The sequence below is a fragment of the Coccomyxa subellipsoidea genome, assembly GCF_000258705.1.
Source record: "Coccomyxa subellipsoidea C-169, whole genome shotgun sequence".
In the NCBI taxonomy this organism is placed as follows: domain Eukaryota; kingdom Viridiplantae; phylum Chlorophyta; class Trebouxiophyceae; family Coccomyxaceae; genus Coccomyxa; species Coccomyxa subellipsoidea.
In genome coordinates, this window is record NW_005178039.1 from 1,839,346 (window position 1) to 1,865,035 (window position 25,690).

A 25,690-nucleotide genomic window follows, 5' to 3' on the forward strand; every position below is an offset into this window, starting at 1 on the left:
TAGAATTGAGCTGTGGGCTTTCCGGACTCGTTTCCAGGCGGAGGAGAGGGTGCGAGGGGCTGAGTTACGCGCGGCGCGGGCGCGGCAAGCATTGACGCAGGCGGAGCACGGCTCGCGCGCGCACGAGGCGGCCGCCCAGAAGCTGCGCGAGCGGCTGGCAGCCCGGGTGCGCGCGGAGGAGCGGCGGCTGCAGCGCGACGCCGATGCGCACGCCCGCATCAAGCGCGCCCTCAACTCCCACAAGGGTGCCTCCCCCTGCCCTTCCCCTTCCCTGCTGCCTTGTCCTGGCTGCCCGTGAGAGGCTCCTCCCACCCCGGTGAACTTGAGGCTGACAGACGTCTCCTCCCACTCTACCCATGCATGATTTTGGTTGTCTAGCACATATGCGCCACCGCTGTTGCAGTAGAGAAAACATGATGTGCTTTGGCGCTGGCAGGCGACCCCAAAGGCGGCAGTGCAGCGGGGGCGGTGTCGGCTGCCGTGCGGGAGGTGCGGCCTCTGGAGATTGTGGGGCTCTATGAGAGTCAGCAGGAGGCCCTCCAGGTAATCCTGCCTACTAGCATCAATGCAAAGGCCACTTAAACATTTGTGTAGCTTTGATATGCAAAGCTGAAGATTTGCCTTGGCATCTGGGGTGAGACAGTTTGCATGTGTGCCGCAGACGGAGGTGGCAGTGTTGAGGGCTGAGACTCGCACTCTACTGGAGCAGCTTCGAGACGCCCAAAATCAGCTCGCAATACAGGTGTGCCTTCACAGTGTTTGAACATGAGAAACCCGACCCTGGATGACATGTACTGGCAAACCTGTGCTGTCAGTATGGAGATCTGATGAAAGGATGCGGTTGCAGGCGTCTGGACAGCCCAGAGGGCTGTCGGACAATGCACCGCGACGCATCGCAACCATGAGCAAGGCGGTCAGCGAGGCGCAGACGGCCCTCGCACAGGAGCGCGCCTCGGCCGCAGAAGCTGCGCGGTGCGCCCTTGAAACCACTGCACAATTTCAGCATCACTCCTATCTCCCCAATCATGCATTTTCTTGGGTCACATCTGGTAGGGAGCGCAGTTCATTGAATCGACGTCACACACGAGAGGCTTGCCCACGATCAGGTCTTCCTTGCATTTGGCAAAGCTGACAAGGGCTGGGAGATCATGGCGGCCCCTTCCTGCAGCTTGTATGAAGGCGCATCTTGTCTCACTTACAATGAATACATTCAGTACAGTAATGATACAGGTGACACCTAACCACAGGAGAGTGGCAAAACGGTGAATTGCGCTGACGACTGGGTATTTGTGCGCGCGGCAGGTCTGCGGCGAGAAGGGTGGCAGAGGCGGAGAGGCGGGCGGAGGCGCTGGCGGAGGAGAGCGAGAGCCTGCGCCTGCAGCTCAACGCGCGGCCCACCGTCAAGGCCTTCGGCGCCCTCAAGCGCCAGCTGGAGTCCCTGGAGCGCCAGCTGGCGCGCTCGCATGCCGGCCCCGACTCCGCACAGCCTAGCCTCGGTGCGCGCACCCAAATTGGGAGAATCCAGCACCGCATGCCACGGCTTCACAAGAGATCGCAGGCGCTGTGCCTCATGCAAGATGCTCTGCACCATGTGATAGTGCAATCCACTGCCTGAGGTCTTTGATGAATGCCCCAACATCTCTGATCGGCAACAGTAGGTTCTCTTCTCGTCAGATCTGCCTTATCCACTCTGTTGGGCTTCGGTCGATGCTTGCGGTGCGCGTCTGACACCATGGGCTGCTGCATAGGGGCAGCCCGAGCGCGTAAGGACCGGGAGGTGCACCGCGCGGGGCTGGAGGCTGTGGGAGAGCTGGCACAGGGCGAGCTGGCAGACATTTTGCAGCAGCTGTGCCTGGCTCTGGGCATGGCCGACGCCGCGGAGCTGCCGGCAGCTGTCGCCCGGCTTCAGCGCGCCGTCACCACCCTGCCACGCCTCGAGCGCTTCGTCACCGACGTCTGTGAGGTGTGCTTGCTCACACATCGATTGCTGGCCCCTGCACACCTTCTATATTGAAAATTTGCAGTAATCATGGTGTCTGATGGCTCCCATACGCTGCAAGCCACTGAGCTACGATGACTAACCCATGGCCTTCAAGGGACCGGATAAGGAGACCAGCAGACGACACTGCCTTGTTGGGATGCATGGAGGGTTGCTGAGTGGAAATGTCTGGCTCTGGCTGGCAGGTGGTGTTCCGCCGGGGCGGGCACCTGACGCAGGAGGCGCAGGAGGACCCGGCAGCGGTGCCGCGTATTCTGGAGCGCTGGGTGGATGCGCAGGACAGCAGCAGCGAGGCCGAGCAGCTCAGAGATGCCCTGGAACACCTCCTGCTGCAGCGCCCTGGCAACGGCAGCGGCACATCTCTGGTGACCTTTCCCACGATACACTTCCTTGTGTGATTAAGCTGCCATTGCTGATGGCTACACAAAAATTCTGAGCACTCATCCATTCGAGCAGTAAATATGTTTTCAAAAGGACAATATGAGAAGGACATATTTGTGGTGCAATTCATCAAGTACTGGTGGGCACAGGGGTATGAGGGGATCATGGCGCAAGTGGCCGACATGGTGGAGAGGGAGCAGGGCAGGTCACAGGCAGAAGAGACTGCTGAGGCTGCCGAAGGCCTCGTCCATGCAAATGCTGAAGCGCTGCTGCGCCGTATCGTGGCGCACTTCCAGCACCTGTTTGCCGTGGATGCATTAGAGGGCGTCCTACCTGCCATGAACCAGGTGACCCCTCTCTCAGCTGTCCTGCTATGGTCTGTTTGCTGCTGCATGGACAGGTTGACGAGTTGCTTGCTAAGAGTGAGCCTGTCTGCAAATCACTGGTGACTGGTGGTCGTTTCCAAGGCATTCACGATGATCTGGTTCTGTCCAGGTCTACGTGGCATACACTGAAGGCCAGAATGTTCGGCGAGCCATGGCAGACGTTCTGGGCCTTGAAGCCACGGCCAGCATTGCTTCATGCTTGCAATGCCTCACCCAGCTGATGAGCAGTCAGACTATCGCGCTGGGCAGAGAGGGACCTGCTGAGACGATGCTGGATGGGCCGGGAGCGGCTCCTGTACAAAAGGATGAAGAGAGAGAACGTGCGAAATCCGAGGAAGCCATGATGGCTGTGGCAACTCCTGCTTTTGAATCAGTGTGATGGAGAACCGTGTTGAGTAAATGCTCAGAGTACTTCTCCTTCCTGTGAATCTTTTCAGATTTTGTTGAGTCTTTGCCAAAGACTCAACAGTGTTGAAGAAAGTGTTGCCAGTCCTGCAGCTTTCCTTGTTGAGTCAGTTGAGAGCTGTGCGGCGCATACTATGCATGTAACTGCGGGTCGCTGAATGGACATGCATGGTCATACTGATCATGAGTCTTATCGCTGATCTGCATGCCCCCTTCAATGACAATCATGATTATCCATTTTTGGCTGCTGCCAAAAAAAGGAAAACGGGAAAAAAGAGAGGTTTTAGGAGTACTTTATTATGCCTGCCTACAGCCGAAAAAGTCCATTAAGCCTGGTCCAGATGCCAAGAGGTCTTCATTCCAATAGAATTACATTTCAAAAGCCGCAAAGGAACAATTTGTAACGCAGTGAAGTGCGCAAATTTCGCAGTGTAAAGACTATCCTCAGCTAGTTCCCCTAAAGCATGGAGACACTTGGCAGAGATGAGCTAGAAAGGTGACCCTCAATGCTACTTCATTAACTTCGACACAAAGCCATGATCATTCCATTCGTACTGAGGTCACTGTGGGCAATCTTATGGGGCTGCACAAGTTGAAAGGTTGCCACCATGAAGCTAGGCGATCCTGTGTCTTTGTGCAGGTTGATGTTCTTTGAGCAAGCACGGGAGCAAGAAGAGCAAAAGTATAAGCAGAACAACCAGGATGTCGTGGTATGCATGTCTTCTGCCCATACTTTATTGTCCACGTCACAGCCATTGTGGGCCCTCGCCACAGCCATCATCAAACGCGTCAGGGAAGATTTGACGCGCTAATCTCACCTATTGATGCTCAGGCGCTGACGAGATGGGGTGGAGCTTTGTTGGAACTCGCTCATTTCAGACAGGGAGTCGAGGCATATGGGATGATCCAGGAGGTAAATGTCTGCAGTGCCCTTCATCATCTTGATCAGCATCAGAACTTCAAGCGAATGGAATGTGAGGCCCTGTATTGCTGTCTTGTTGCCGTGCAGGCAGCAGAGAAGTTCAAAATGGCACTAACTATTGAACCTGGAAAGCATGACGCACTCTGGTGCCTTGGGAATGCGTACACATCCCAGGTACGTGGCCTTCAAGAGGAATACATGTTTCAGCAGCTCCATCTGTCAAGTATTGATCGACCTCAATCATTGCGATGTGCAAGCACATATTCACAACTCTCTGTGGTGTTAGGGCTTCTTGACAACCGAAACTGCCCAGGCCCTGGAATTCTTCGAGCAGGCAACTGACTGCTTCAAGAAAGCTCTGCACGAGGTGAGACGTTGCTCATTTTCCCCTTACAGTGACGAACTTGCACCTGGAGTCCAATGCCTGATATTCAGATGGACTGCTGCTGCAGGAACCAAACAACGATGTGTACAAGAAGGCGCTTGAGATGACGCACCAGGCGCCCCAGCTGCATGCAGAGCTGCAGAAGCAGATACATGCATCCCAGGTGCAGATGTTCCGCATATCAATAATCAACATGTCAGCTTGATCTCGTTCACGGGCACTGCAGGGCATGCAGGCCTGTTGAGATCCCTGTTGCATGCCTGCATGAGGTCTGAGGTTGTGTGCCTGGGCTGATGTGCAGTTTGCCAGTGGTGAGGGCAGCGCTGCAACGCGCCCCAAGAGCAGCAGCGACTTCTGGTATGACGTGGCGGGATGGGTGCTGCTGGGCGGCATCATTGTTGGCTGGGTGGCTCTGGCACGGAACTCAGCACCACCTCAGGCTCCCAAGTGAATCGATCAAGCGGCCATTCTGGGGGCTGGAAACTCGATGTATTCATAACCCTCAATTATATGGTCAGTGTGAAGCCAGAAAACCCTAGCACCTGCTTTCCATGCCTATTGAAGGCTCATCCAAAGAGGGCAGGTTGTAAGCAGAACTGGCATGCAAGAGCTTATCCGTGATACCTACTTACAGGTGAGTTGAGGGCAGTAAGAACCCGGCCTTTGCAAGGTCTCGATGAGGCATGTGAGCAGAGATCTCTAGAGGGCTACATGAAAGGAGGCTTCGCTGTTGGAATGCAATCCGGAGGAGTCCTTTTTAGCAGCATGCCTCTGTTGGGAGTTGCTGCCTGTTGTAGCAGCACTGCAAACTTTGCATTTACTATAGTAGCTACGAAGTTTAATGATATATGTAGTGACTGCTTGTGACCACTGGCATGTCCAATCATTGAGACCATTTAAAGGTTTTGAATTGTTTTTGCATCACTTCCATTGAAAGGGAGGACTTGCAACCCGGTACGATTACACAGGCTGCTTGCAGAGACCAGTGACACACCCTGCAGCAAAGCTGGTCGCCCTGGAAAGAGCTCCCAGGCGCCGGTTGCCGCACCCTAGCAATCTCCGTGTGGGCGGAGCGCAAGACAGGGCTGTACTGTGGCAGCAGCTCGACACTTGGTACATTCAATGCAGCGGCATTTCACACAGGATGCCCTCATCCCACACGAGGTACCCAACAGTCTCCAACACAACTCTCATGTCCACACCGCCTACACTGGTCCTTTCGAAAAGAACAGCAGCAAAAGTATTAAGCAGCCAATGATGTTGCTTCCAGATCTTTCAGGCACCCAACCTGCCTGAGATTTGTCCATCCACTGCAGATCTGAGCAGGTTGCTCAGTACAGCCTGTAGGGCTTGCCCATGCTGGACTTGATGTAGAGGCAGCGGACGTTCTGCCAGTTCTTCTTCAGAAGGGACACCAGGAAGTTGACGCTCATCTGGGAGTTAACGTAGATCTCCTTCTCCTCCATGCCAACGTTGCCGATGGCGACACCCAGGCACAGCACCTTCTTCAGCTGGAACTTCACAGATGCCTTGATCTCGTTCACCTGCCACAGAGGAACAGCTTCATGTCAGTCGGGATTTTTCTCTTGTGATCTCTCACAAGGAGGATGACAGGCAGGTAGCAGCTCAAGTGCCCCTGTCGGTTAAGGGGAGCGTCCAAAACTAGCCAGGCAAGGCATGGTGCTCATGAGCACGGCACTTCTGTACCTTGTCTTCCAGCTTGTCGTTGTGCGACACCAGGGTAGGGAACTTGCCGGCCTTGTTCAGGCCAGGGCCGAGCAGACGAGGGATCTGCTTGATGACCGCCTCGGACGCCAGGAATGCTGCATACTTCTTGGCTGCACAGCAACACATGTCTGTTGGTTAAATCTGGACATTCAGATATGACACAGTGCTCGGACAGCTGAACAAATGCCTGCCAACATATCAGAGAGTGCTGTCCTAGAGAAGGCGTTCTGATAAGCTCACCCAGCTTCTTGACCAGCTTCTTATTCTTCTGCAGCTTCTTCAAGTCCTCCACGCTCATCTGGTCCACGCCGATCTCCTTGGCCTCCTCGCAATGCTTGTGGTCTCCAAGCACGCACACCTTCATCTGAGGCCGTGGGGTGTAGGGCAGCTTCACAGTGCCGCTGAAACGCTTGTCCTTCTGCGGGTCATAGTTCTTGAGCCCGATCTGGAGCTCAATCGTCTCCGTGAACTTGCGCTGCTTGGTCTTGGAGCCTTCAAGAACTCCTATAGAAAGCAGCAGGCATTATTATGCGAGAAGCAACCCAGCCTGAGCACAAATATTCAATGGGCAAAAATGGATACAGATATCATACAGCATTTTCACAACGATACCAAAGCAGGAGTGATCAGGAGAAGTACAGCTTCAACAGCAATAAGTGTCATCTCAATCACAATTTTCTGGCAACCAGGCTTGTGAGGCTACTCACCCGAGATCCCCTCGCGCAGCACTTCTCCTGAAAGCTTGCTCATGATTGCAACCTTCACTAGCAGCCCACACTACCGTGAAAGAGGACAAGTTCGATCGAAGCAGCCGCCCTAGACTCAGTTGCAGGGCAGTTCATAATCACAGCTATCGATCCAGTCATTGACGGTCATTTGCAACTTTCCTATTGCAAACTCACCCGTGAATAGCGATCAAAGCCTCATCGAAAAGTGATAACACACGTGTGTTGTTCGTGTTATTTACATGCTCGGTAGGAGACCAACGTGTGCTGAGCAGTGATTTCAGGGGGTGGGATGTAATCCCTTTTCTGTATTCACCTCTTTCAGTCGTCGCACAATGTCAAAGAAAGTCAAGACTGTGGCAGCGACGATAAAGTTGGTCATCAAAGCTGGTCAAGCCAAACCAGCCCCCCCAGTGGGCCCAGCCTTGGGACAAGCTGGTCTGAACATCATGAATTTCTGCAAAGATTTTAATGCAAAAACTGCAGACATGAAGGTATTCATTTTACTTCAGCTACTTTACCAACATCCTCTGTTCAGTCATGCGTCTGCTGATGACACTGTGCCTTCCCTTGAAGAACTTACTAGTCAAAATGGTTGTGCAGGACGACGCGCCAATCCCTGTACTACTAACCGCCTACAGTGACAAGACCTTTGAGTATGTAAGTATGCTCGTCTTTACTGTGAGAATTTCAATCCAGGCTGCTTGCTTGCTCGAGGATATGACCCTGTTTATCCACTGCGTTGAGCGTTCACACATGCTGTGCGCAGGTCATGCGCACACCACCTGCAATGTATTTCATAAAGAAGGCAGCAGGCCTGGACAGTGCCAGTCAGCGGCCTGGTCATCAGACAGCGGCCACAATCTCAGCGAAGCACATCTACGAGATTGCCCAGATCAAGCACAGGGACCTCGAGAAAAACATCCCCCTGGAGTCTGTTTGCAGAAGCATTGTGGGCACATGCAAAAGCATGGGCATCAAAGTCATCCCAAAGCCAGAGCAAACGTTGTGATGCCTACAGTGGGTTCCCTGCAACATGCGCCCAGCATAGCTGAGGGAGCTTATATGCCATTTTTCTGTTGATGTGTGCTGTTTCAGACCAATACAACTAGTGATTGCGAAGTTAAGCACAGGGAGGGGAATTGATCAGCGCTTGCTTTTAACCACATCGCTGATGCTGTGGTGCAGCCAAATTTCTATGTACTTTTACAACCTGAGTCTTCAAAGCATGCATGGACGAATAGACTGTCACAGGCTGTCAGTAGCCTAGATTGGTCAATGCTTCCTCATTCTTCCGCCACTTTTCCTTGACCTTGACGGTGATGTCAAGGTAGACTGGTCGTCCTGTGCAGCAGTGTTCACAAAGGATGTCAGCAAAGCAGTTGAAACAGTCTAAGATCTGCTAAGGCCAAAGGCAGGCAATCAAATGTCGAGCAAACAACGGCACTTATTTGTAATACTTCTAAACACGTGTCTGTTGTATGTCCACCTTGCCAACAGACAAAGGCTACCAATACTGCTGATGCATGAGAGGAGTATTTTGGCAGATCAGGAGGAACCAATTGTGATGGAGGACCTCTGTTGAGCTCACCTACAAAAGCTTCAATGTCGGCTCGTGCAGCTGTAGCCATGGCTTTCAGTGCGCTGCCGCCCCTGCCTACCATGATGCCTTTCTGGGACTCGTGCTCCACATACACAGCAACCTGCACAAGATCCTTGCCCACGGCCCGCTCTTTGTAATCCAGGACTTGCACCTGTTAGCATACCCGTCGACTTGAAGTTGCGGCGGAGGTCGGGTACTTGATGGAATCAATTAAACAATGTCTACACTGCAACGACTCAATCGGATCGAATTCAGGCGCACACCGTGCTGCAATATGGAATCTCTTCCCTGTAGAGCTGGAAGATTTTCTCCCGGACAATCTCCCCCACAAAGAACCTCTCTGGATGGTCGCTCACTGCATCCTGATGGCACCATCTCAAGGATCTCAGCACCTCAAGAGACCTTCCAAATCGCAAACCTACCAGCACTTTTGTGGCATTCTGAGGGCAGGCACAAAACTACAAGTGCATACCTTGGGATACAAGGCTGGCCCCTCTGGAAGGTGGGACACCGCCCACTCCTCAACATCCTTCAAGTTTCTGCCTTTTAGAGCCGACACAGGAATGACGGCATCAATTCCTGGCTGCAACTCAAAGTACTCGACGAGCTGCCGTAGTCTCAGGGCGGTGAGCAAATCGACCTGCAGCAGTCCATTGACAAGCTGTTGATTGAGAAAGAGATGACTCGTTAAGCAAAGGCATGTGTGCCAGCAAAAATTGTTTTGCAATGTTTTCAAAGGCCAGCGTCAACACCTTGTTCAAGACAACCGCAAGCGGCACAGATCCCTTGCGGCAGTAAGGCGCCAGCAGAGGCAGAGCTTCCTCCGCTCTGTCATTGCCATCCACTATCGCCAGCACTGCATCTGCGTCTTTCGTGGCCTGTCGAACGTTCTGCATCATTCTTTGATCCAGCATGTTCAACGGCTCCTGCTCGCACCACACTTTCCACACTCAGAATCACACTCTGCTCAAGAAAGCGTCTTGGCCTTTTGAGAAGCCAAAGATGCAAATATGGGCTGATTGGGACTCACAGCGATGCTGGGCTCTCGCAGGACACCGGGAGTGTCCAGGAAGATGATTTGGAAGCTCTCCTCAGAATGGAGGCCGATGATGCGATGGCGCGTCGTCTGTGCCTTTGGTGTCACAATGGACAGCTTCTGTCCCAAGATACCATTGAGCAGGGTGCTTTTCCCAGCGTTTGGTTTCCCGATTATTGCCACAAAACCTGCATGCAGATCCATGCATTATGTCACGTTTAGAAGGGGTCCACCAGGCAGCAAAGAAGAGCTAGGTCTATGAAGTTTAATATGGTGAGCATCTGACCAGCTCGGTGACCAGGAGGACATTCTTCAAGAAATGGATCTTCGCCAGCACTCTTCAGCAAATCGTCTGCGTCAATAATAGAACCTTCATTGGGATGTGCGGAGCGGCCCAAGCGTTTCTTCTTCTGGCGAGCACAGGTGCTGATTTGCCTTCCACTGTGGGATCCTAGATGGATATGCAGGGGTTTCTGGAGAACTGGCAGGTGTCTGAGTGGCAACGTTTCTTGGTGAGTGTGTTGCGCAAATCCTGGCACACTTATGCGTGATGTCATGAATAACAACAAAATCAATGAGTCCTTATAAGACGACGTATATTAACTTCCCATCCTTACACAGCCGATCTTGCTCGATCTGTCGTTCCGGAGCCTCCGAAAGCGTGTTGCTGAGCGTTCCCTGCAGCTTCCAAGGAGGCGGAAGCTATCTCGGGAAGGGGAAGAACATGATAGAGGAATACATCTGGTTTGAGAAAGTGCTTGAGACTCATACTTAGCAAGCTTGAAGTTAAAGGTTGCTTCGTGCCTAAATTCAAATGAACCCCTGAAGCTCCGACTAAGTTTATCGACTGCCAATCTCAGAATGCTTTTGGGGGGGCGTGAACAGATGTGCTTCAGAGGTTGAACAGCTGCATCTGCGTATATGGGACGCAAACGCGCACAACAAAGACCTGAATTTGTTGTGCCTGCTTCACTAGATGCCAACGGGTGGCAACTTGCACAACTGATCCAGCAGCAGGAGGGAGGAGAATGCTTTTACGGGGAAGCACTTTACCCTCCTGCAAAGAGATCACGCAGCTGCGGAGTGCAGTCCGCTCTCGCGTATGCAGTCGCTCAACAGCGCAGTAAGCACATGCACCATCCTTTAACAAATCTGCACCTGCCTGCACAAAAGTGTTCAACGAATGTAAACGACACCTCTAGATTTCATAGCGGCGCATGATTGCTTCAGGTGCAACAGTTCAGAGGGTGTCAATCCTGGATTCTCGCCTGTTTGTGCCAAAACGCCAGACGGTCCAGGAGGCACAAGTACCTGCATCAAGAATCACGGACACCCATGTTCCCAGGCCCCAAGTCCTTCCAGCAACCGGCACCAGCTACCTACCCGAAGAAGATGACCTCATACTGCAAGCAAGGGAGCTCAACAAGTCCTGGGCAGAGATTGCCAGCATGTTGCCTGGCCGATCCAGCACAGCCATTCGGAAGCATTACACCAACACCCTCCGGCCAAAGGTGTGTGCCTCTGCCTCTTTTGCTGTCCCAGCAACGCACTCTCCATTGCACAGTAGAAGAAGCAGTGCTTCTCATTTTCTGAGGTCATGCTGAAAAGTGCCTCTGCCGGTGCTGCAGCCGACCCCAGCTCCCAGGCAAAGGGCAGAGGATGCCTGGGAGGACAATGGCAGGCAGTCCTCGCCAGGACCTTCAGCTGGGCCTCCTGGCAGAGCAGCCACGCCTCAGAGCAGCAAGAAGCGACCCCCTGCAGACACATCCAGGCTGGCATCCTTGGAGCGTAGCATCGACAGCAGAGCTGCTGCCCGCGCCTCTTCAGCCGCTCCCGAGAAGCAGGCTGGCAATGGGGGCGCTGACAAGGGGCACGTGGGAGTTGTGGAGGTTGACGGGCGCTGCACAGATCGCACCGGAGGAGATGCTCGCGTGAAACTGCTGCAACCATTCAAGCAGCCGCCTCCAGGCAACACTGTGCAGGAAGCGCACAAGCTGCCATCCCTGCAAGGTGAGGCTTTGGGATCTTGCGTCACATGTTTAAGAAGTTTTCTGATGGCTTTTGACATGTATTGGGGTGCATGCGCTTCTGCAGGTGTCCGATTTTACCAGGCAGTGACAGTCCAGGATCCGGACGACGGTCAGAAGGAGTACAGTTTAGATTTGGCAGATACAGCGCACGGGGCCTGCTTCAACATCGGCATGGGCCCCGATGGTTCCCCTCTCATCTCTTGGTCCGACCTGCATGCTCTGTACGAGCTGCCGGATGGGACCAAGTGGGCAGAGCATGGGTTCTTCCATGATGTTGAAGACATGGTGTGCTCCCCTTCCTCATGGCCCTGCAAGCCACTGACACCTATGCTCTTTCAGCAAGCAGTGGGAATCAACTCACCCTGCATGTTCATGAGTGCATGCAGGCACATAAACAATCACACAATCCCCGTTGGTTGTGATGACCATTCTATTAATATCCCTCACCATTCTAATGACTGCACCACAGGAAGAGCTGGCTCGGGACAAAGGGCGCGCCTCTGTCAGCCTGGCAGCGAAGGGTGCAGAGAAGCAGGAGCTTTTCAGAAAAGCTGGCCGGTATCACAGCCGGCTGCAGAACATCGAGTACGAGTGCTGGGTATTCAAGGGAAGTCTGCCTTCCCAGGAAGAGCTGGCTGCCAAAGATTTGGAGCCCACAGACGCCTACTTCTGGCGTATTACCTTCCATCCCAAGACCCTGGAAACATTGTGAAAACAATGCTTCACCCACTTGTGTTGTTATAAAGTTCATTGAAATACGCTAGTGCCAGAATCCAATTCTGCAGGCTCTGCATTGAACAAGGGCTTTTTGAATTAAGACAGTAATGACCATGTCCAGAATTTGTTGAATGCCGTTTTTGAACCAAGGCATCTTGTTATCCTGTCTCCTGGTAAAAGGAAAGTGATGTACATCAGCTGTTTCTTAAAGGAACATTTTGCTAATGAAGCTCTGTTACAAACCTCACATTGCTATACTGTAAGTTCATGATATAAAGTTCTATAATACAAATGGGTTTGTTCTGACGACATGCCTCAGAAGCAGGTTCTGTGGAATTCCCAACAATGCCATCCATACATTTTCGCCTGTGCACTCACAAACAACGCGCAGGCCTTCTGTGTTTCTCAGAAGAGTTCTAGAAGACGTTCTGAGACATCAGTCAAGCCTATTGTCTCTGGAACGCAACATCTCCTTGTTGACAGCATCTGCTCAGATCTGGTCTGCTCAAATCTATCGGATAGAAATACATCTTATGAAGTCTATTCAACTACAATCACACGATTCAAGCCACAGTCATCTGCTCTGGGGCGCTGACAATGTCGAGCAAGTCCTTTGAGACTGAAGCTGGAATGGAGTGCAGCGCAAGGATCTCCTTCGTAGCTGCATGGGCATTCTTCGTCTCCAAGATGACCACCTCCTGCACAACCATGAATCTAATGAGATCCGCTGAAAGGTGGCCATGACAAGGTCCCCCATACTCCTATATATTATAGCGTGACAAATAAAAAGAATGTTTCTGGGCGTCTAACACGATGGCTCTAAAATATTCGAGAGCACAGGGGCGGTGTGCGGCGCACATTGTACTCCAGGTCAAAGCGCATGAAGGGGTCGGAGCAGGCAGTGGCCAGCTGCGCCAGGTGCCTCAAGTTGCGCACGGGCGTCTCGTTGAACTTGAGCACCTGCGTGTTGAACAGATCCTCGTACCCCAGAGTCGCGTCGCAGGCCAGCACCTGAGACAGGATCACCACCTGCAGCCCAAGAACCCACAGAACTTGTCAGGAAGTTTGCAGGTTACGCTGTCATCAGAAGGCATTGGTTTGCATTGCAAGGAGCAGCGACGAAGGAGGTAACAAATGACACTGGCGGCGCATAGGCGGCGGAGGGAGACAGGAGATGCCGATGAGTCACCTCTTCATCGATGTGCTCGCGCTGGCCATAGAGCAGGCGGTCCAGCAGCTTCACGGGCGTCTCGCTGATGTAATCCGCACCGTACTCGCTCTCCAGGTACGGCTCGCAGCACACCGTGAACACAATGCCTGCGCGGGCGAGCGCCCTCAGTTTTCAGCTTCTCCATAAAGAGAAACACCCTTATTGTATGCCAGAGGGTGTGCCTGCGCCTGCAATTGGCCTGCCAGCGCGACCACATGCAGCGCAAAGAAGTACCAGAGTATTATCATAGAATAAAAAATGTGCAAGGAAGGATACGTACAATATAACGCACTGTACTGCATAAGAAACATGCAGGTGCTGATATGAAGAGGAGCAGGAAGCACCTGCGACGACGAGGTAGCTGGGCTGGTGGCCGCCCAGGTGGAGAGGAACAAGGGCATGAGGCCGGTCCAGGGGCACTCGCAGAGACACCTCCTGCCCCTTCCTGAGCAGGTCCAGCTGCGCATGCTCCCCAGTGTACTTTTGGGATATCAAGTAGTTGAAGTGGATGCGCTCCCCCGTCCTGCAGCAGTAGTCCAAACACGTCACAACCCTTCAGTCACAGCAGATGCTGAACAGCCTCATCATGTATGAGGCCAAAACATTGGGGCCCAATGATTGCATTGACCTGCTAGTGCCGGATGTGCCACGTCTGCAGGGGTAAAAAGGCACACCTGAAGGGGACGGTGCCGTCGCATGCGACCTGGATGCCATCAAAACGCATGATGATGTCATCGGGGCCGGCAACTGCCGCCAGCGGGGAGGTGGGCCAAATGCTGCGCACAAGCACCCCCTTCAAAGGGGGCATCAGCCCATAGGACGCCCTCAGCCCAGCACTCTCCATGCGCTGCCACTTCACTCCCAGCACTGGAAACCCGGTGAATCGGCCATTCCGCCTGCAACACAAGCAGTCCCCGGTAAGCCCCAAGTGTCTCTTGACAAATTTAAGGTACAAAATAGAGCAAAGATGGCCGATGCACTTAAAAGTGGGATTGTGGCGCACTGGTAGTCTGTGAGGAAGTGATTTATGACTGGGGTTGGAATGACATAGCCGATGTTCTCGGCATCAGATCCAGCCATGGACTGGAACGCAATCCCGACGCATTGCCCAATCTCATTGAAGACGGGCCCGCCTGCATGGCCACATAAAAGCTTTTGCACCAATCTATAAGGCACAGCACCCATATGATAAGTACGTTTACAAGTGCAAGGAACTCGCATCCCACGCATGGAACTTATTACCTACCTGAGTTGCCAGAATTGATGGCAGCATCAATCTGGACGCCCAAAAGCTCTGTGCTGCCGTGCACATAGCTGGTCACCTCAATGCGACTGACCACGCCACTGGTAACACTGATTGTGTCTCCTCCTATTGGGTAGCCGACCACTGCCACGGCGTCCTGCACACCACCAACCGCTCTATCATGCAAGCACATGCTCACGATTGCGGTAAAATACAGTCACCAGGACATAGTCGAGAGGACACATGTTGATGGGTGCACGGTGAGCAACCTGCGAAATGAAAAGCTGCAACTGCTCTCACCTGTAATCGTGGCAGGGGCCCCAATTCTAAAGGCACAACTCCCTCCCAGAATGCCTCGTCCGCCACTGTCAACAAAGCTATGTCACACTCTGTCCCAATGGCCAACACCTCGGCCAAAAACTTCTGATCATCCCCTCGCCGCTTCACCTTCACCTGGGCACAGAACGGATGCATGTGTTCAATAAAGCGTCACGTCCCCGAAATTCTCATTGCCAGGCAACAGCTCCACCCCGCAGCCCACCTGTGAGTGGTACTCCACGGAGTGTGCATTGGTGAGCAGCCACTTCTGCCCCTTGGCGCCCTGCACCATGAATCCAGAGGATGTGCTGGCGTACTGGCGCTTGCGCTGCCACGGGAGCGAGAAGTTGGGCTCTGTGTGGACGCAGTACACTTTGACCACCGCATCCATGAAGTGCGCCTGCAAAACATGACCCCCTACTTCAGCCCATACCCGGATAAGCATGGCAGACACACAGTGACGGGCGCACAAGTGATCTTGGAAATCAGCTTATTCTTGCATGCTCTTATCTTTTGGACAGGCTCACACCCCCTCAGCCGCCAGCTCCTCTGCTTCCCTGTCATGATGGAGAAAGTCCCGCTGTGGCAACAGGTCGCCCTCCACCACTTCCAAAAGCCCTCGTCCTGCCCCTGTGCGTCCAGGGCATGTCAGAGAGTGGGATACCTGCTGTATATCTCTGTTGATCTCGAAAGTCCAGATCGTTATAGTCATAATTCTGTTGCGCACCATTCAAGTCGTTGCCTGGAAGGGGCGTCCTTGGCTTACTTGGTTTCCTTCCAGATAGAGCACGAACAGATAGCCCATCCCCTGATTTCAACAAGATTGCACATGTCAATTTTGGTGGGTAATGATACATTGAGATGTTGCTTGCACACCCTACAGGTTGCAAGATCAAAGCATCCACAAACCCAAACAGCATATCTTATCGGGCACGAAGGCTGCGTCTTGCATTCTTCCTTACCTTTACTACGATCGCTGCTTGCTATTAATCTGTTTGAGGATTTTGAGCAGCTCCTATGCCTCCCGAACAGGGCCTGCCCTTTGTGATGGTATTCGTTCCTGGTAATTGCAAAGATCCAGCCTGTCAAAAATAGATTAAAAAATCGTATGACAACAAGAATAAAGTTGAAGTCGACGCACCTCGAGTAAGAGTAAGACGAAGAAGTCTCCTGTGAAGTCCTGCTACTAGGTGAAGACCAGTTTATTTGGGAGCACGGCAAAGCCATTTCCTGTATAAGCTGGGAGATGGTAGATGCCTCGCAATTGCCCTAGCATCTGCGCACCCATTTATCTCCCCACATCAATGTGCCCAAAGTCTTAGGTGCCTTTCCTGCGGCCGCTGGATCACGCCGCCAATTTAGGCAACGCAACCTTGGAATACCATGCAGGGCTACAGAATGCTTTCAAAGAAGGACATGAAGAGAGAACAGGACTGCCAGAAGGTCCCAGCTTCAGGAGTCATATGCATGCCAGTAATGATCTGGCATCATTAGATGACAGTCAGACTCAATCAAGGTTAATCATGCCATGAGTCAGTGACCTGATCAGCGACTGCTGCCAGCGACTGCAGTGCATGCACATGCGCATGTGCAATTGCCAGTACGTGCAATTGGTATACCGTACCAATTACCACTGGCAGTGACTGCGCAGTGCGGCAATGTACCTCAGGGGCTTAACTCACTGTGTCATGACAGACAATTATTGACAACCGACAAATGATTTCAGACAGCCTGAGACAGACAGACATCACAAGGATTACTGAATAGTATGTTGAAATCCTTTGGGACTATGAAGGCTTGCAGGTGATTTGAACACTAATACGATAGTGCCGTTAGCAGCTGTTGTGGTACTTTGCAAAGACTCCAAGTCTTCCAAATTGCAGACCACGCAGGATGCCACATCATGACCAGTGACAACCCACAACTACAGAGGGCTGGAGCTTAATTGTATGTCGATATTGGCTACTTGCATTTCTACATCTGACCTTGAAGGCTATTAGAGTGAAGCCTGGGGCCAGCCGTGTACAAGAACGTAATCCACAGATCTGACACAGAAGCCTAGTCAATCTCTACTGGTGCCTCCTTCTCCACACCCCCATCTGCAGCAAACTCCCCTGCATCCTCCGGGGCATCTTCAGCTTCCTCAATGATCACGCCGTTGTCAGCATCCTGCCGCCCTCCCCCACCGTCCTGCTGCCCATGCTCTGATCCTGCACCCTCCCGCCACGGCAAGCACTTGGGTGCACCATCCTCCTCCGGCGCCAACCCCAGCCGCATGCGCAGCTCTGCATTGTCCCTCTGCAGCTCCGCAATGCGCGCTTCTGCCTGACCATTCCTCCTCCTCAGCTCCCCCACCTCCAACTGCGCCGCCCTGTCCAAGACGACAACAGTATTCGAAACCCAACATTTCTTGCTAGAGAAGATACGGTAATCGAGGCAAAATATGGTAGCAGTACTCCTGCCTGATTAGTGCAACCCATCCACACAAAGGGGCCAAGAGCCCACATGAGCAGGGTGGCAGAGTGGCAATCAGAGAGGCAAATACCTCAAAGCCTGGGTCAGTGCTGGGTTGTCGCCGATGAGGGTGTTGGCGAGCTTGTCAAATGCGGGCATGAGAGTCCTGCCCGCATCTGTCACGTGCTGCAGCGGTCCCAGACTGCTCCGCCGGTGTGCCACCAACTCTCCTCCCTGCGCACATGCACAAGCTCTGAAGAGTGCTGTATTTTCTGTCGTGTAACATGTGCCTGGAAAGCTGGACCAAGGACCCAATCGGGCAGCTGCACAAGCTGGGAGAACATCCTCAGTGCACCCACCCTTCCCTGAGGATCCGCCAGCTGTCTTGGCGTCCCCAAACCCATCCTCATCAGTGGCTGCTGCTGCTTCCGCGGTGTCGGCGGCACATAATCAGGATCAAACTTCTCGAGAAGCTTGAGGGTCTGCTCATAGTGTGTTGAATCCTGGCAGAGCAGAACAATCTCAGCATCAAGGCGTTGGCCTCTCCCTGCACTTCTACAGTTTTCGGGAAGAATGAGGTCTGAAGGACCAACCTTCAGTTCTGTGACCATCTTGCGCAGCTTCTTGTTCAGGGAATCCAATTTCAATCTATCGCGCCTGTGGTACAGGCTCAGGCAGCCAAGCACAATGTAGTACAGTAGGTACGCCAGCAGAGGTTCCAAGAACAGGGGAGCCACTCGCAGAGAGTGCTGCTGTGGTGTGTATGTCCCAGCTGGCTGCCGTACAACCTACAGAGCCAATCCGCAGTCTTGATAGCTGTGACAAGTGCATCTTTTCAATCGTGATGCATCCTTTTCTGCAAAAGGTGTCCTTGGTTCATTGGACAGGTTGGCACCGCACCCAGGCAGCTCCTGCAACAGCCAAGGCAAACCCTGCTGCGCCATAGAAGAAGATTGTGTTGCCCACGTTCTGCTGTCTATTTTTTCGTCTGTACAAGGACACCTGCAAAAGTCTCATGAAGGCTCTTAGAAGCTGGCCTGTTGAAAGTATCAACCTTGGACGAAACATTTTCAGGCACAGCAATTTGCACCGCTCCTGGAGCTCACCTTCAATCTGTCAGTCTCCGATTTGATGCTCTCGAGAGACCTTTCATAGCTCGCATAGTAAGGGTCAGAACCGACTTTTCTGGAAAAGAGCCCGCCCATGCAGTTTTGCTTGTGCTTTAGCCTCGGCTGTGATCTAAGATACTAGTCTATGTTCTAGATGTAGATCGATCTGCCACCTTGGAAATTGAAAAAATCATGGCGTCTGCAGGACATGCATATTAATTTCTGGCATGACCACAACCAGCCAAAGAGTCAGCAATGCATCTGCAGACAACAAATACTGCGCGCTATGTGCTAAATATTTTGAAAATTGATCATCGAAATGAGACATTTGATATGCTGGTTCTTTAGTACGCCCAATACTGAAGGGGTGCAGACGGAAGGGTGCCCCAATGTGTTATGGCCTGCCCAAATTCCAAATCGATGAACATAGATAGAGATTTTGAGCTGACAATAAACTTGAACTGCCATTGCCCTCCCAATCCCCATGTGCGTACCACACTAGTTTGGACCCATCCCAAGTTGACATCTTGTGACGCCCCATGATGACTCAGCATGAGAATATGACAGGTTCTCTGGCATTTTTTTAGGCCTTGGAAAGCTGGAACTCTTGAGTGTGCTTCATCGAACTTGCCATGCATCGGAATACCCCTGTATCAGTACCCGCATGAGGCATGATGCACATGCTCAGAATTTTTGAGACTCCCACTGTGGCGGCCGCACGGTGGTTGGCAAGCTGAAGCAGTGCTGCGGCAGTGGTCTTGCGATTGCTTGCCAAGTAGACTCGAGTAGAGCTCTGTACGGAGGCGGTAAGCACAGTTTTGCATTGTGGTTGCCTCCAGGCACCCCTGGTCTGTCTGAATCAGTAAGAATATCTAAACGGCAGTGTGAGGCCCCAAATTCCATGCATACTGCAGTGGTCATACTTTTGTTGCTCATGGACGCCGCTAACAGGTTTTGCAGTATATCTGGAACAGCCAACATGCATACTGTTGAAGTGCTCCGAGCTAATCAAAGCTGGCTACATCTCTAAAGTTATTCAGGCTGCTTCAGACTGACATAGCCATCCTGCACACAGAACCGGCTGCGGGACTTGTGCCATCGCTGCAGCATGGCATCCCCATGGCTGCCTATGACATCAGCGCTCAGCCCAGCCGCTGCAAGAACCTTCAGCTGCAGCTTGCGGACCTTCATCTTCTTGTTTTCACCCCTGGCCTGCAGCACCTTCTCCGCCAGCTTCTTCCACTTGTACCCCTTCTCTGTTTTGCTGCCGGATGCGACCCCGTTGGTCTGCTCCGCTGTAGAGCCCTGCTGGGCCCCCGAGGTGCTGGGCGAGTCCCCCTTTGGCATCTTAGAGTCGCTGGGCAAGCTCTGTGCGACCGCCTCATGCTTCCGCTTCTTTCCTGCTGCCTTGCCATTGGTGACAGTTTGCACGCTGGGTGCCCCCTGGCTGCTCGGTGCAGGAGCTTCATCTCCCGTTGCAGCTGCACCCGCCTGCTCCTCACTGCCACCACTCCCTCCCTGGCCCTTGCTGGCAGCCCTCGCCTAAGATGTGCATGCCAGCGTGTCACAACACATGTGGGCCCCTACACTGTGAACATTTACAAAGATGCCAGATGACTGAGGCCTTCTTCCAACCTTCCTGACATCATGGTGAAAGAGGTATTTGGTCAGCTCACCCTGCGCTTGTGCTTTGCGCCTGCGGCATGCCCCATGAGGGTCTCGCTGCTGGTGCATGTCACATTGCACACGCTGCACCTCCAGGGAGCACGGGTCGCCAGGAATTCCAGCCCGGATGGCCCCGCCGGCGCTTCTGGCTTTGCTTTCTCACTGCTGCCATAGAAGCCTTGCGCGGCAAAGCCTCCGGGTTTTGTAGCGCCCTTTGCATACTTGTCATGCTCTGTCACACATGTGGTGTGTTCCTGCGCGTCCCATGTGCAGTGTTTGAGCATCATAGCAGCCCATAACCGTGGCCCGTGACCGCTTGGCTTCAGGCCGTCGTACTGCCTTAATCATGATAATGCCACTGTCTGGTGAAGGTACGCAAGCACATGAAATAATCACTGCCGCACCTTCACGGAATGGCGGTCAAATGTGCGACCGCAGTCGATGCAATTGAAGGCAGACGCCGAGCAGGAGTATGTGTGATTCTGCACCTTTGGCTGCAGGCAGAAAGACATGTTTCTCCATACCCGCCTAGAGCAATTTTCTCAACACTGCATCAGAGAGTTACTACATTGATGCATGTAGTAAAACTAGGGGAGGAAGGGGCACACCTTCTTCAATGACTCTCCACAATCTGCCGGACATCAAGCAAACACACACGTCACTTCATCATTTCAATATGCCACTCAACTTATGCACTGGAAAGCAGCAGAAACTAAGCAGTCAACACAGTTGAGTCACAACACCGCCACTTAGGAGGAGGATGATCGACCTGTGCACTCGAACCACACCTACGATGCAGGAAAATGCATGTAAGTCATCAGATATCTTGTAGCACAGATATTCAGAGATGTAACACAATAAGAAACATCAGACAGAGCAGAGGAGTGGCCCACCATCAAAAGTTTTGCAGCAGTGGACGTAAAAAAAGACTTTTAACTAGTACTAAGATCAACTAGTAATATTTGTAGGTATCTGGAAAGTGCCACCCTTGAATTTCTGCAAGAATTGTTCCTGTCGCTTGCCTGTCGGCGACGGTAAGTTTGTGCAGGAGTTGCCTGTTTTGGTAAGCTCTGAGCATCTCATACACTGAGGTCCACTCACACTGAGGACATTTTCAACGAATCCACAAGAACAACTGCTCAAGTGTTCTTCCACAATGGCTTTGGTTCCCAAGGTGCAGTGGGCACAGCGAGCAGACAGACTATACCTTACAATCGATCTGCAGGATGCCAAGGAGCCAAAGGTAGACATTAGCAACGACGCAGAAGGAAAATTTGGTAAGGTGACGTTCAAGGGAGAGGGCAGGTCGCATGCCACCGGAGCAGAGAAGCACCAGTACTCGCTGGACCTTGATCTGTACAAGGTGATCGTCATGCCTATGCGTACGGGCGAGAGAAGCGCAATGTTCAGCATACCTTGTCACTCTTCAATTCCAAAGTATTGTAAACAATTCCGATGTGCTTCGAACTCCGGCGCATCATCTGTATTTACTGCCCCATTTCGAGGAATCAAAACTGTCATCGGGAGGCGGCCTTCCTTTCTGTCCCTTTATGTGTTGCAGAGAATGTAAATAGCTTTTTTACAACACTCTAGACCAATGTTTGGTGGTCTGCTCTGACGTAATTGGATGTGTGCAGGGTGTGGACCCAGATCAAAGCAAGATCAGTATCAGTGATCGCAGCATCTTCCTAGTTGTCATGAAAGCTGAAGACGCCAGCGAGCACTGGCCACGCCTTCTTCACAACAAGGGCAAAGTTACCAACATCACGGTGTGTTTCTAATCTTATGATCCCATTGCTGATGTTCATGTGGCTGGTCCAGTGATTTGTGCCTTGAAGGACATCAATATTGCTAACAAAAAATTTCTCATGGAAGCCTGATTCCTGCGCAGGTGGACTGGGACAAGTGGGTGGATGAGGATGAAGAAGAGGAAGGGGGAAAGAAGGAGGACTTTGACATGAGCGACCTGCAGAACTTCCAGAACTTTGGAGGTGGAGCGTTCGGAGGCGGCATGGGTGGAGGCCTCAGCGGCATTGGCAATGTGGAGGCTGTGGAAGATGATGGCGATGACAGTGATGATGATGATGATGATGAGATGCCGCCGCTCGAAGCAGAAAAGTAGAGAGTGCACCCTGCCTCATGCCCAGTCTCATCTGGGGACACCGTCTGGCAGCCTAGGAGTGTCAACTAGCTACATGATGTGGGTGGAATGCATCGCGGTGCTTCTCACTGTGGCATCAAGGCAGCCATCTGGCACTGTGGAGTTGTCAATTTGCAGCTTTCATATAAAAAAACACTTTTGAACCTGCTTAATCAGTGATTTGTCATTTGGAGTGTCACGTATAGCCCAGCAACTCCAGTTGTTTGCATCTGCATGGAACGGCGGCAATCTATAGGTAGCAGGCTGCCTTATATTTCCAAAATCAATGCTGTAATGTCATAGTTGTAAGAATGGGACTCACTCATATACTGCTTGGTATGGATGGGACCTGAATAAATATATATATATATATATATATATGCGCATGCCATCAGGTGCTTCAAGTTGCAGGTGCCAGGTACAACCAGAGTCGCCAGAGGTAAACTTGTCTTTTCGTTTTAGTCATTGGCTGTTTTGGGCTCATCTTGAATGGCCTGTTACTCTTCAAGGTGGACCTGAACTGACATGCTTGCTACACTGCATCCTATATATACTGGCCTCTCCACTGTCATGGAAGACAGAGGACAGTATCCTGCTGCTGCTTTGTATCAGCTCTAGAACTGCGTCGCTGCACAATGTATGGCTTAGTCCGTCAAACATCAGCAGCATATGGTCATGCGAGCTCTCAATTTTGATCAGGCAAGGGGCCAGCAATACAGAAACCACTTCCTGCATGTGATTTTCTGGCTTGCAGGAACTTATCTGATATGTCATGTACATGGCATGCCAAACAATCACATGTTGGCTAATGCAGACTAAAAAAGGACACCAGAGCCCAACACAACATGATGAAACGGTGAAAACTGAATTCTCACGGGTTGCGCACACGCGACACAAGCTTGAACATCTCCTCTGCTTCCACCTGAGCGCGGAGCCCAACATTCTGCACAAACACGAAATGGTCAAGCCCTCTGTTAAACTTCTGAATGAGCGCAGTCAAGTTCCCATCTGGGGCAGGATTTCCCAGGCTGTCCCACCATCAGCAGCGAATTGAGGATAGATCCAGCGACCCAAACAAAAGCACAGCGCACCTGGTAGCGATCAGGATGGTAGAAGCGGAGCGAGCTGCGTACAGCCTTGCTGATGTTGGGCAGCCGAGTGACTGGGTCGTACTCCAGGGGGATGTTGAGCGCGCGAAGCTTGCTCTCCGCTGACCTGGCATATCTGACGCGCAGCTCCAGCTGCGCCCGGATCTCCATGCGCAGCCGCTCACGCTCGTCAGCCTCCGACTCCTGAGCCGCCAGCAGCCGCCAGTGATCCTCCAGCCGCGCCTGCATGCCCACAGGCAACAATGCTCTTGTCCTTATGCATCTCTGATAGTGAGGGGCCAAGGTAAATGCGCCGATGCCCTAACCCTGTGTCGTGCCTGCCCCTGGGTAGCGTAAGGTCCCTATAGAGGACGAGGGGCACACACCTCTTATCACGTAGCCACCCGGCTGAACTAAAAGTGTCTTTCATTCAACCAATGATCTCCGGCTTAGTGCTCTGAACAGGTCAGACACCATGACTAGCTGCATAGAAGTGATGGGCCAAAGTTGAGGAAGCACCTGGGAACGGACGGCAAGCTCTGACTCAGCACGGCGGCGCTTCTTCTCTCGCCGTGCCTCCTCAGCCTGCCTCTCAATCTCCACCCGCCGCAGCTCCCACTCTTTGGCTTCCACTGCCGCCATTGCAGCTCTATCCCGCTCAATGACAAGCCTGCGAGCGCCCAACAGTCTGAGTCAAGAGGCATCAGCCACATGGGCTATTCCTTATTACAGACTTGACGGGGAAAACCATGGTGTCACACCCTGATCCGATCACAGAGCTTAGCAATTGTGACGTTTCCCCAATCAGGAATCCTTGCACATGCAGGCAGGTATGTCCACATCCTGGTTGCATAGCTTTGGGCATTCACAGCTACTTCTGCTGCAAGCTGCAAAGTGCGTATTTTTTACCATGGAGGCATGTGCAGGCAAGAGTCAGGGCAGCACCCGGTAGTGTCGTTGGGCCCTGGAGCCAGCACCGGGGCTTGAGGCATTTCAGGTGGTCCCTGTGCATGGGCAGCACGGTCAGGTGGAGTGGGCTGCTGGTGGGACTTTGCAGACTGGGGCTCTGGGCCATCCTCTGGTGCTGACTCTGCATCTGCCCCGCCATCCTCACGCCAGCTGACACCCTCGCCCTCCCCACTACTGCTGTCCAGGTCAACAAATTCAAAGCTGCCCGACGGCTGCCAGGGGCGCCTTACTGCGGCAGCCTCAGCATGGAGCGTCTGCTGCGGAGGCCTGCTGCTCTGGGCTCTTGAGGCCCACGGCGCAGAAGCACCTGCAGGCGCCTGCCTGAAAGCACTGAAGGGCATGCCCGAAAATGGTGTAGCTCCTGGAGGCCGCGACTGCTGCTGGCTGCCAGCTGATGCAAACGGTCTGTGCGGCATGGCCGGTGTGGCAGGCGATGCATAGGCCTGCTGGCCTGCATACCTCGGCACCTGCCCCGCCTGAGATCGCAGGCCAGACATGGGCGCTGGTGAAGGAGCAACATGGGCCCGCCACACAGGAGCCTGCTGTCTTGAGTCTGCAATGCCCTGCTCAAATTGAAGGGCAGCGCCATCCCCGCCCACCTGCAAAGACAGAAGCTGTGTGTTGCAGCATGCTTGCTTATCATGTATTCATCACCTTCCAATGGAATGACAGGATGCGCACAACCACATGCAATGGTCATGCATGCCGCATGGCTGTTATTACATGCGGGGAATTCAAGGAGAGATGAGGGAATGCTCGTACCCCCGGAGGTGGCCTCCGCAGAGACTCAAACAATGGCATACTGGGCCGGCGCAGGCTGCCAGGCCGCCCTTGTGCGCCACTGCGGGGATCCCTGTATAGATGCAACAAGTCGGCGAGGGTGGGCTGCTGCTTTGGGACAGGCTTCTCTGGCTTGACTACTCCGGGTGAGGCAAAGGTCTCTGTTCGCCTGCGCTTCAATGCCTGCACACCACAGTTTCCTTCTTGTCAGGCCATAATTTGAATGTTACTGGCGGTGCTTCAACGTCTGCTTCGCCCCTTGCCACGCAACCCTTGCCCATCCTCATTGCAGGCAACCAGAACAGACTGGCATGTGACAGAGAACACACCTGGTCCTCGTCCTCTTCCTCCTCTTCTTCCTCTTCATCCGAGTCTGATGAGAGCACCACTGGATCTG

The 25,690-nt window shown here is 52.8% G+C and overlaps 11 protein-coding genes across 11 annotated transcripts; 5 read left to right on the forward strand and 6 right to left on the reverse strand.

The window, feature by feature from the left end:
- Positions 1–901: 901 nt before the first annotated feature.
- COCSUDRAFT_83629 (hypothetical protein) lies at positions 902–2,397 on the forward strand (the record flags this gene model as incomplete). Its single annotated transcript, XM_005650109.1, has 4 exons — positions 902–972; positions 1,303–1,496; positions 1,749–1,963; positions 2,185–2,397. 4 exons carry the CDS (start codon positions 902–904, stop codon positions 2,395–2,397), a joined length of 693 nt encoding a protein of 230 aa, XP_005650166.1.
- Positions 2,398–3,635: 1,238 nt separating this feature from the next.
- Positions 3,636–4,929, forward strand: COCSUDRAFT_83630 (hypothetical protein; the record flags this gene model as incomplete). Its single annotated transcript, XM_005650110.1, has 7 exons — positions 3,636–3,667; positions 3,812–3,881; positions 4,004–4,084; positions 4,181–4,267; positions 4,380–4,460; positions 4,546–4,641; positions 4,780–4,929. The coding sequence occupies 7 exons, from the start codon at positions 3,636–3,638 to the stop codon at positions 4,927–4,929; spliced, it is 597 nt and encodes a 198-aa protein (XP_005650167.1).
- A 428-nt stretch (positions 4,930–5,357) lies between these two features.
- Positions 5,358–6,988, reverse strand: COCSUDRAFT_22596 (60S ribosomal protein L10a). Its single transcript, XM_005649818.1, has 4 exons — positions 6,914–6,988; positions 6,447–6,710; positions 6,186–6,316; positions 5,358–6,022 (listed from the first exon to the last, which is right to left on the reverse strand). Exons 1-4 carry the CDS (start codon positions 6,954–6,956, stop codon positions 5,810–5,812), a joined length of 651 nt encoding a protein of 216 aa, XP_005649875.1. The 5' UTR covers positions 6,957–6,988; the 3' UTR covers positions 5,358–5,809.
- A 278-nt stretch (positions 6,989–7,266) lies between these two features.
- COCSUDRAFT_13513 (mitochondrial ribosomal protein L11) lies at positions 7,267–7,943 on the forward strand (the record flags this gene model as incomplete). The annotated part of the gene is made up of 3 exons (XM_005649819.1): positions 7,267–7,425; positions 7,535–7,591; positions 7,701–7,943. The coding sequence occupies 3 exons, from the start codon at positions 7,267–7,269 to the stop codon at positions 7,941–7,943; spliced, it is 459 nt and encodes a 152-aa protein (XP_005649876.1).
- Positions 7,944–8,189: 246 nt separating this feature from the next.
- COCSUDRAFT_13534 (GTP-binding protein Era) lies at positions 8,190–9,774 on the reverse strand (the record flags this gene model as incomplete). Its single annotated transcript, XM_005649820.1, has 6 exons — positions 8,190–8,275; positions 8,523–8,685; positions 8,798–8,896; positions 9,007–9,174; positions 9,287–9,460; positions 9,565–9,774. 6 exons carry the CDS (start codon positions 9,772–9,774, stop codon positions 8,190–8,192), a joined length of 900 nt encoding a protein of 299 aa, XP_005649877.1.
- A 1,013-nt stretch (positions 9,775–10,787) lies between these two features.
- Positions 10,788–12,312, forward strand: COCSUDRAFT_40611 (hypothetical protein; the record flags this gene model as incomplete). The annotated part of the gene is made up of 4 exons (XM_005649821.1): positions 10,788–11,081; positions 11,199–11,580; positions 11,665–11,885; positions 12,070–12,312. 4 exons carry the CDS (start codon positions 10,788–10,790, stop codon positions 12,310–12,312), a joined length of 1,140 nt encoding a protein of 379 aa, XP_005649878.1.
- A 568-nt stretch (positions 12,313–12,880) lies between these two features.
- On the reverse strand, positions 12,881–15,479 carry COCSUDRAFT_13600 (trypsin-like serine protease; the record flags this gene model as incomplete). Its single annotated transcript, XM_005649822.1, has 9 exons — positions 12,881–13,015; positions 13,176–13,346; positions 13,507–13,634; positions 13,872–14,050; positions 14,202–14,423; positions 14,531–14,660; positions 14,774–14,927; positions 15,071–15,223; positions 15,312–15,479. The coding sequence occupies 9 exons, from the start codon at positions 15,477–15,479 to the stop codon at positions 12,881–12,883; spliced, it is 1,440 nt and encodes a 479-aa protein (XP_005649879.1).
- Positions 15,480–17,146: 1,667 nt separating this feature from the next.
- COCSUDRAFT_61558 (hypothetical protein) lies at positions 17,147–18,559 on the reverse strand (the record flags this gene model as incomplete). Its single annotated transcript, XM_005649823.1, has 5 exons — positions 17,147–17,459; positions 17,634–17,776; positions 17,902–18,045; positions 18,136–18,330; positions 18,443–18,559. The coding sequence occupies 5 exons, from the start codon at positions 18,557–18,559 to the stop codon at positions 17,147–17,149; spliced, it is 912 nt and encodes a 303-aa protein (XP_005649880.1).
- Positions 18,560–19,683: 1,124 nt separating this feature from the next.
- Positions 19,684–21,311, reverse strand: COCSUDRAFT_65197 (hypothetical protein; the record flags this gene model as incomplete). The annotated part of the gene is made up of 6 exons (XM_005649824.1): positions 21,210–21,311; positions 21,086–21,104; positions 20,925–20,947; positions 20,721–20,810; positions 20,328–20,570; positions 19,684–20,193 (listed from the first exon to the last, which is right to left on the reverse strand). The coding sequence occupies exons 1-6, from the start codon at positions 21,210–21,212 to the stop codon at positions 19,684–19,686; spliced, it is 888 nt and encodes a 295-aa protein (XP_005649881.1). The 5' UTR covers positions 21,213–21,311.
- A 131-nt stretch (positions 21,312–21,442) lies between these two features.
- On the forward strand, positions 21,443–22,916 carry COCSUDRAFT_65198 (HSP20-like chaperone). Its single transcript, XM_005649825.1, has 3 exons — positions 21,443–21,679; positions 21,954–22,085; positions 22,208–22,916. The coding sequence occupies exons 1-3, from the start codon at positions 21,473–21,475 to the stop codon at positions 22,436–22,438; spliced, it is 570 nt and encodes a 189-aa protein (XP_005649882.1). The 5' UTR covers positions 21,443–21,472; the 3' UTR covers positions 22,439–22,916.
- A 271-nt stretch (positions 22,917–23,187) lies between these two features.
- COCSUDRAFT_32622 (hypothetical protein) lies at positions 23,188–24,629 on the reverse strand. The gene is made up of 4 exons (XM_005649826.1): positions 24,490–24,629; positions 24,064–24,214; positions 23,548–23,787; positions 23,188–23,399 (listed from the first exon to the last, which is right to left on the reverse strand). The coding sequence occupies exons 1-4, from the start codon at positions 24,534–24,536 to the stop codon at positions 23,328–23,330; spliced, it is 510 nt and encodes a 169-aa protein (XP_005649883.1). The 5' UTR covers positions 24,537–24,629; the 3' UTR covers positions 23,188–23,327.
- Between the last annotated feature and the right edge of the window lie 1,061 nt (positions 24,630–25,690).

What these genes read in the sequence shown, in the direction of transcription:
- COCSUDRAFT_32622 (XM_005649826.1), bottom strand. Translation starts at nt 24,536, where the DNA reads ATGCCTCAAGCCCCGGTGCTGGCTCCAGGGCCCAACGACACTACCGG. An exon ending in AGCTTGCCGTCCGTTCCCAG is followed by an intron (nt 23,788 to 24,063) that starts GTGCTTCCTCAA and finishes GTGGGCATGCAG; the next exon opens with GCGCGGCTGGAGGATCACTG. An exon ending in ACCATCCTGATCGCTACCAG is followed by an intron (nt 23,400 to 23,547) that starts GTGCGCTGTGCT and finishes GTGTTTGTGCAG; the next exon opens with AATGTTGGGCTCCGCGCTCA.
- COCSUDRAFT_65198 (XM_005649825.1), top strand. Translation starts at nt 21,473, where the DNA reads ATGGCTTTGGTTCCCAAGGTGCAGTGGGCACAGCGAGCAGACAGACTA. An exon ending in TGGACCTTGATCTGTACAAG is followed by an intron (nt 21,680 to 21,953) that starts GTGATCGTCATG and finishes GGATGTGTGCAG; the next exon opens with GGTGTGGACCCAGATCAAAG. An exon ending in GCAAAGTTACCAACATCACG is followed by an intron (nt 22,086 to 22,207) that starts GTGTGTTTCTAA and finishes ATTCCTGCGCAG; the next exon opens with GTGGACTGGGACAAGTGGGT.
- COCSUDRAFT_22596 (XM_005649818.1), bottom strand. Translation starts at nt 6,956, where the DNA reads ATGAGCAAGCTTTCAGGAGAAGTGCTGCGCGAGGGGATCTCGG. An exon ending in GAAGCTGGTCAAGAAGCTGG is followed by an intron (nt 6,317 to 6,446) that starts GTGAGCTTATCA and finishes GTTGCTGTGCAG; the next exon opens with CCAAGAAGTATGCAGCATTC. An exon ending in ACGACAAGCTGGAAGACAAG is followed by an intron (nt 6,023 to 6,185) that starts GTACAGAAGTGC and finishes CCTCTGTGGCAG; the next exon opens with GTGAACGAGATCAAGGCATC.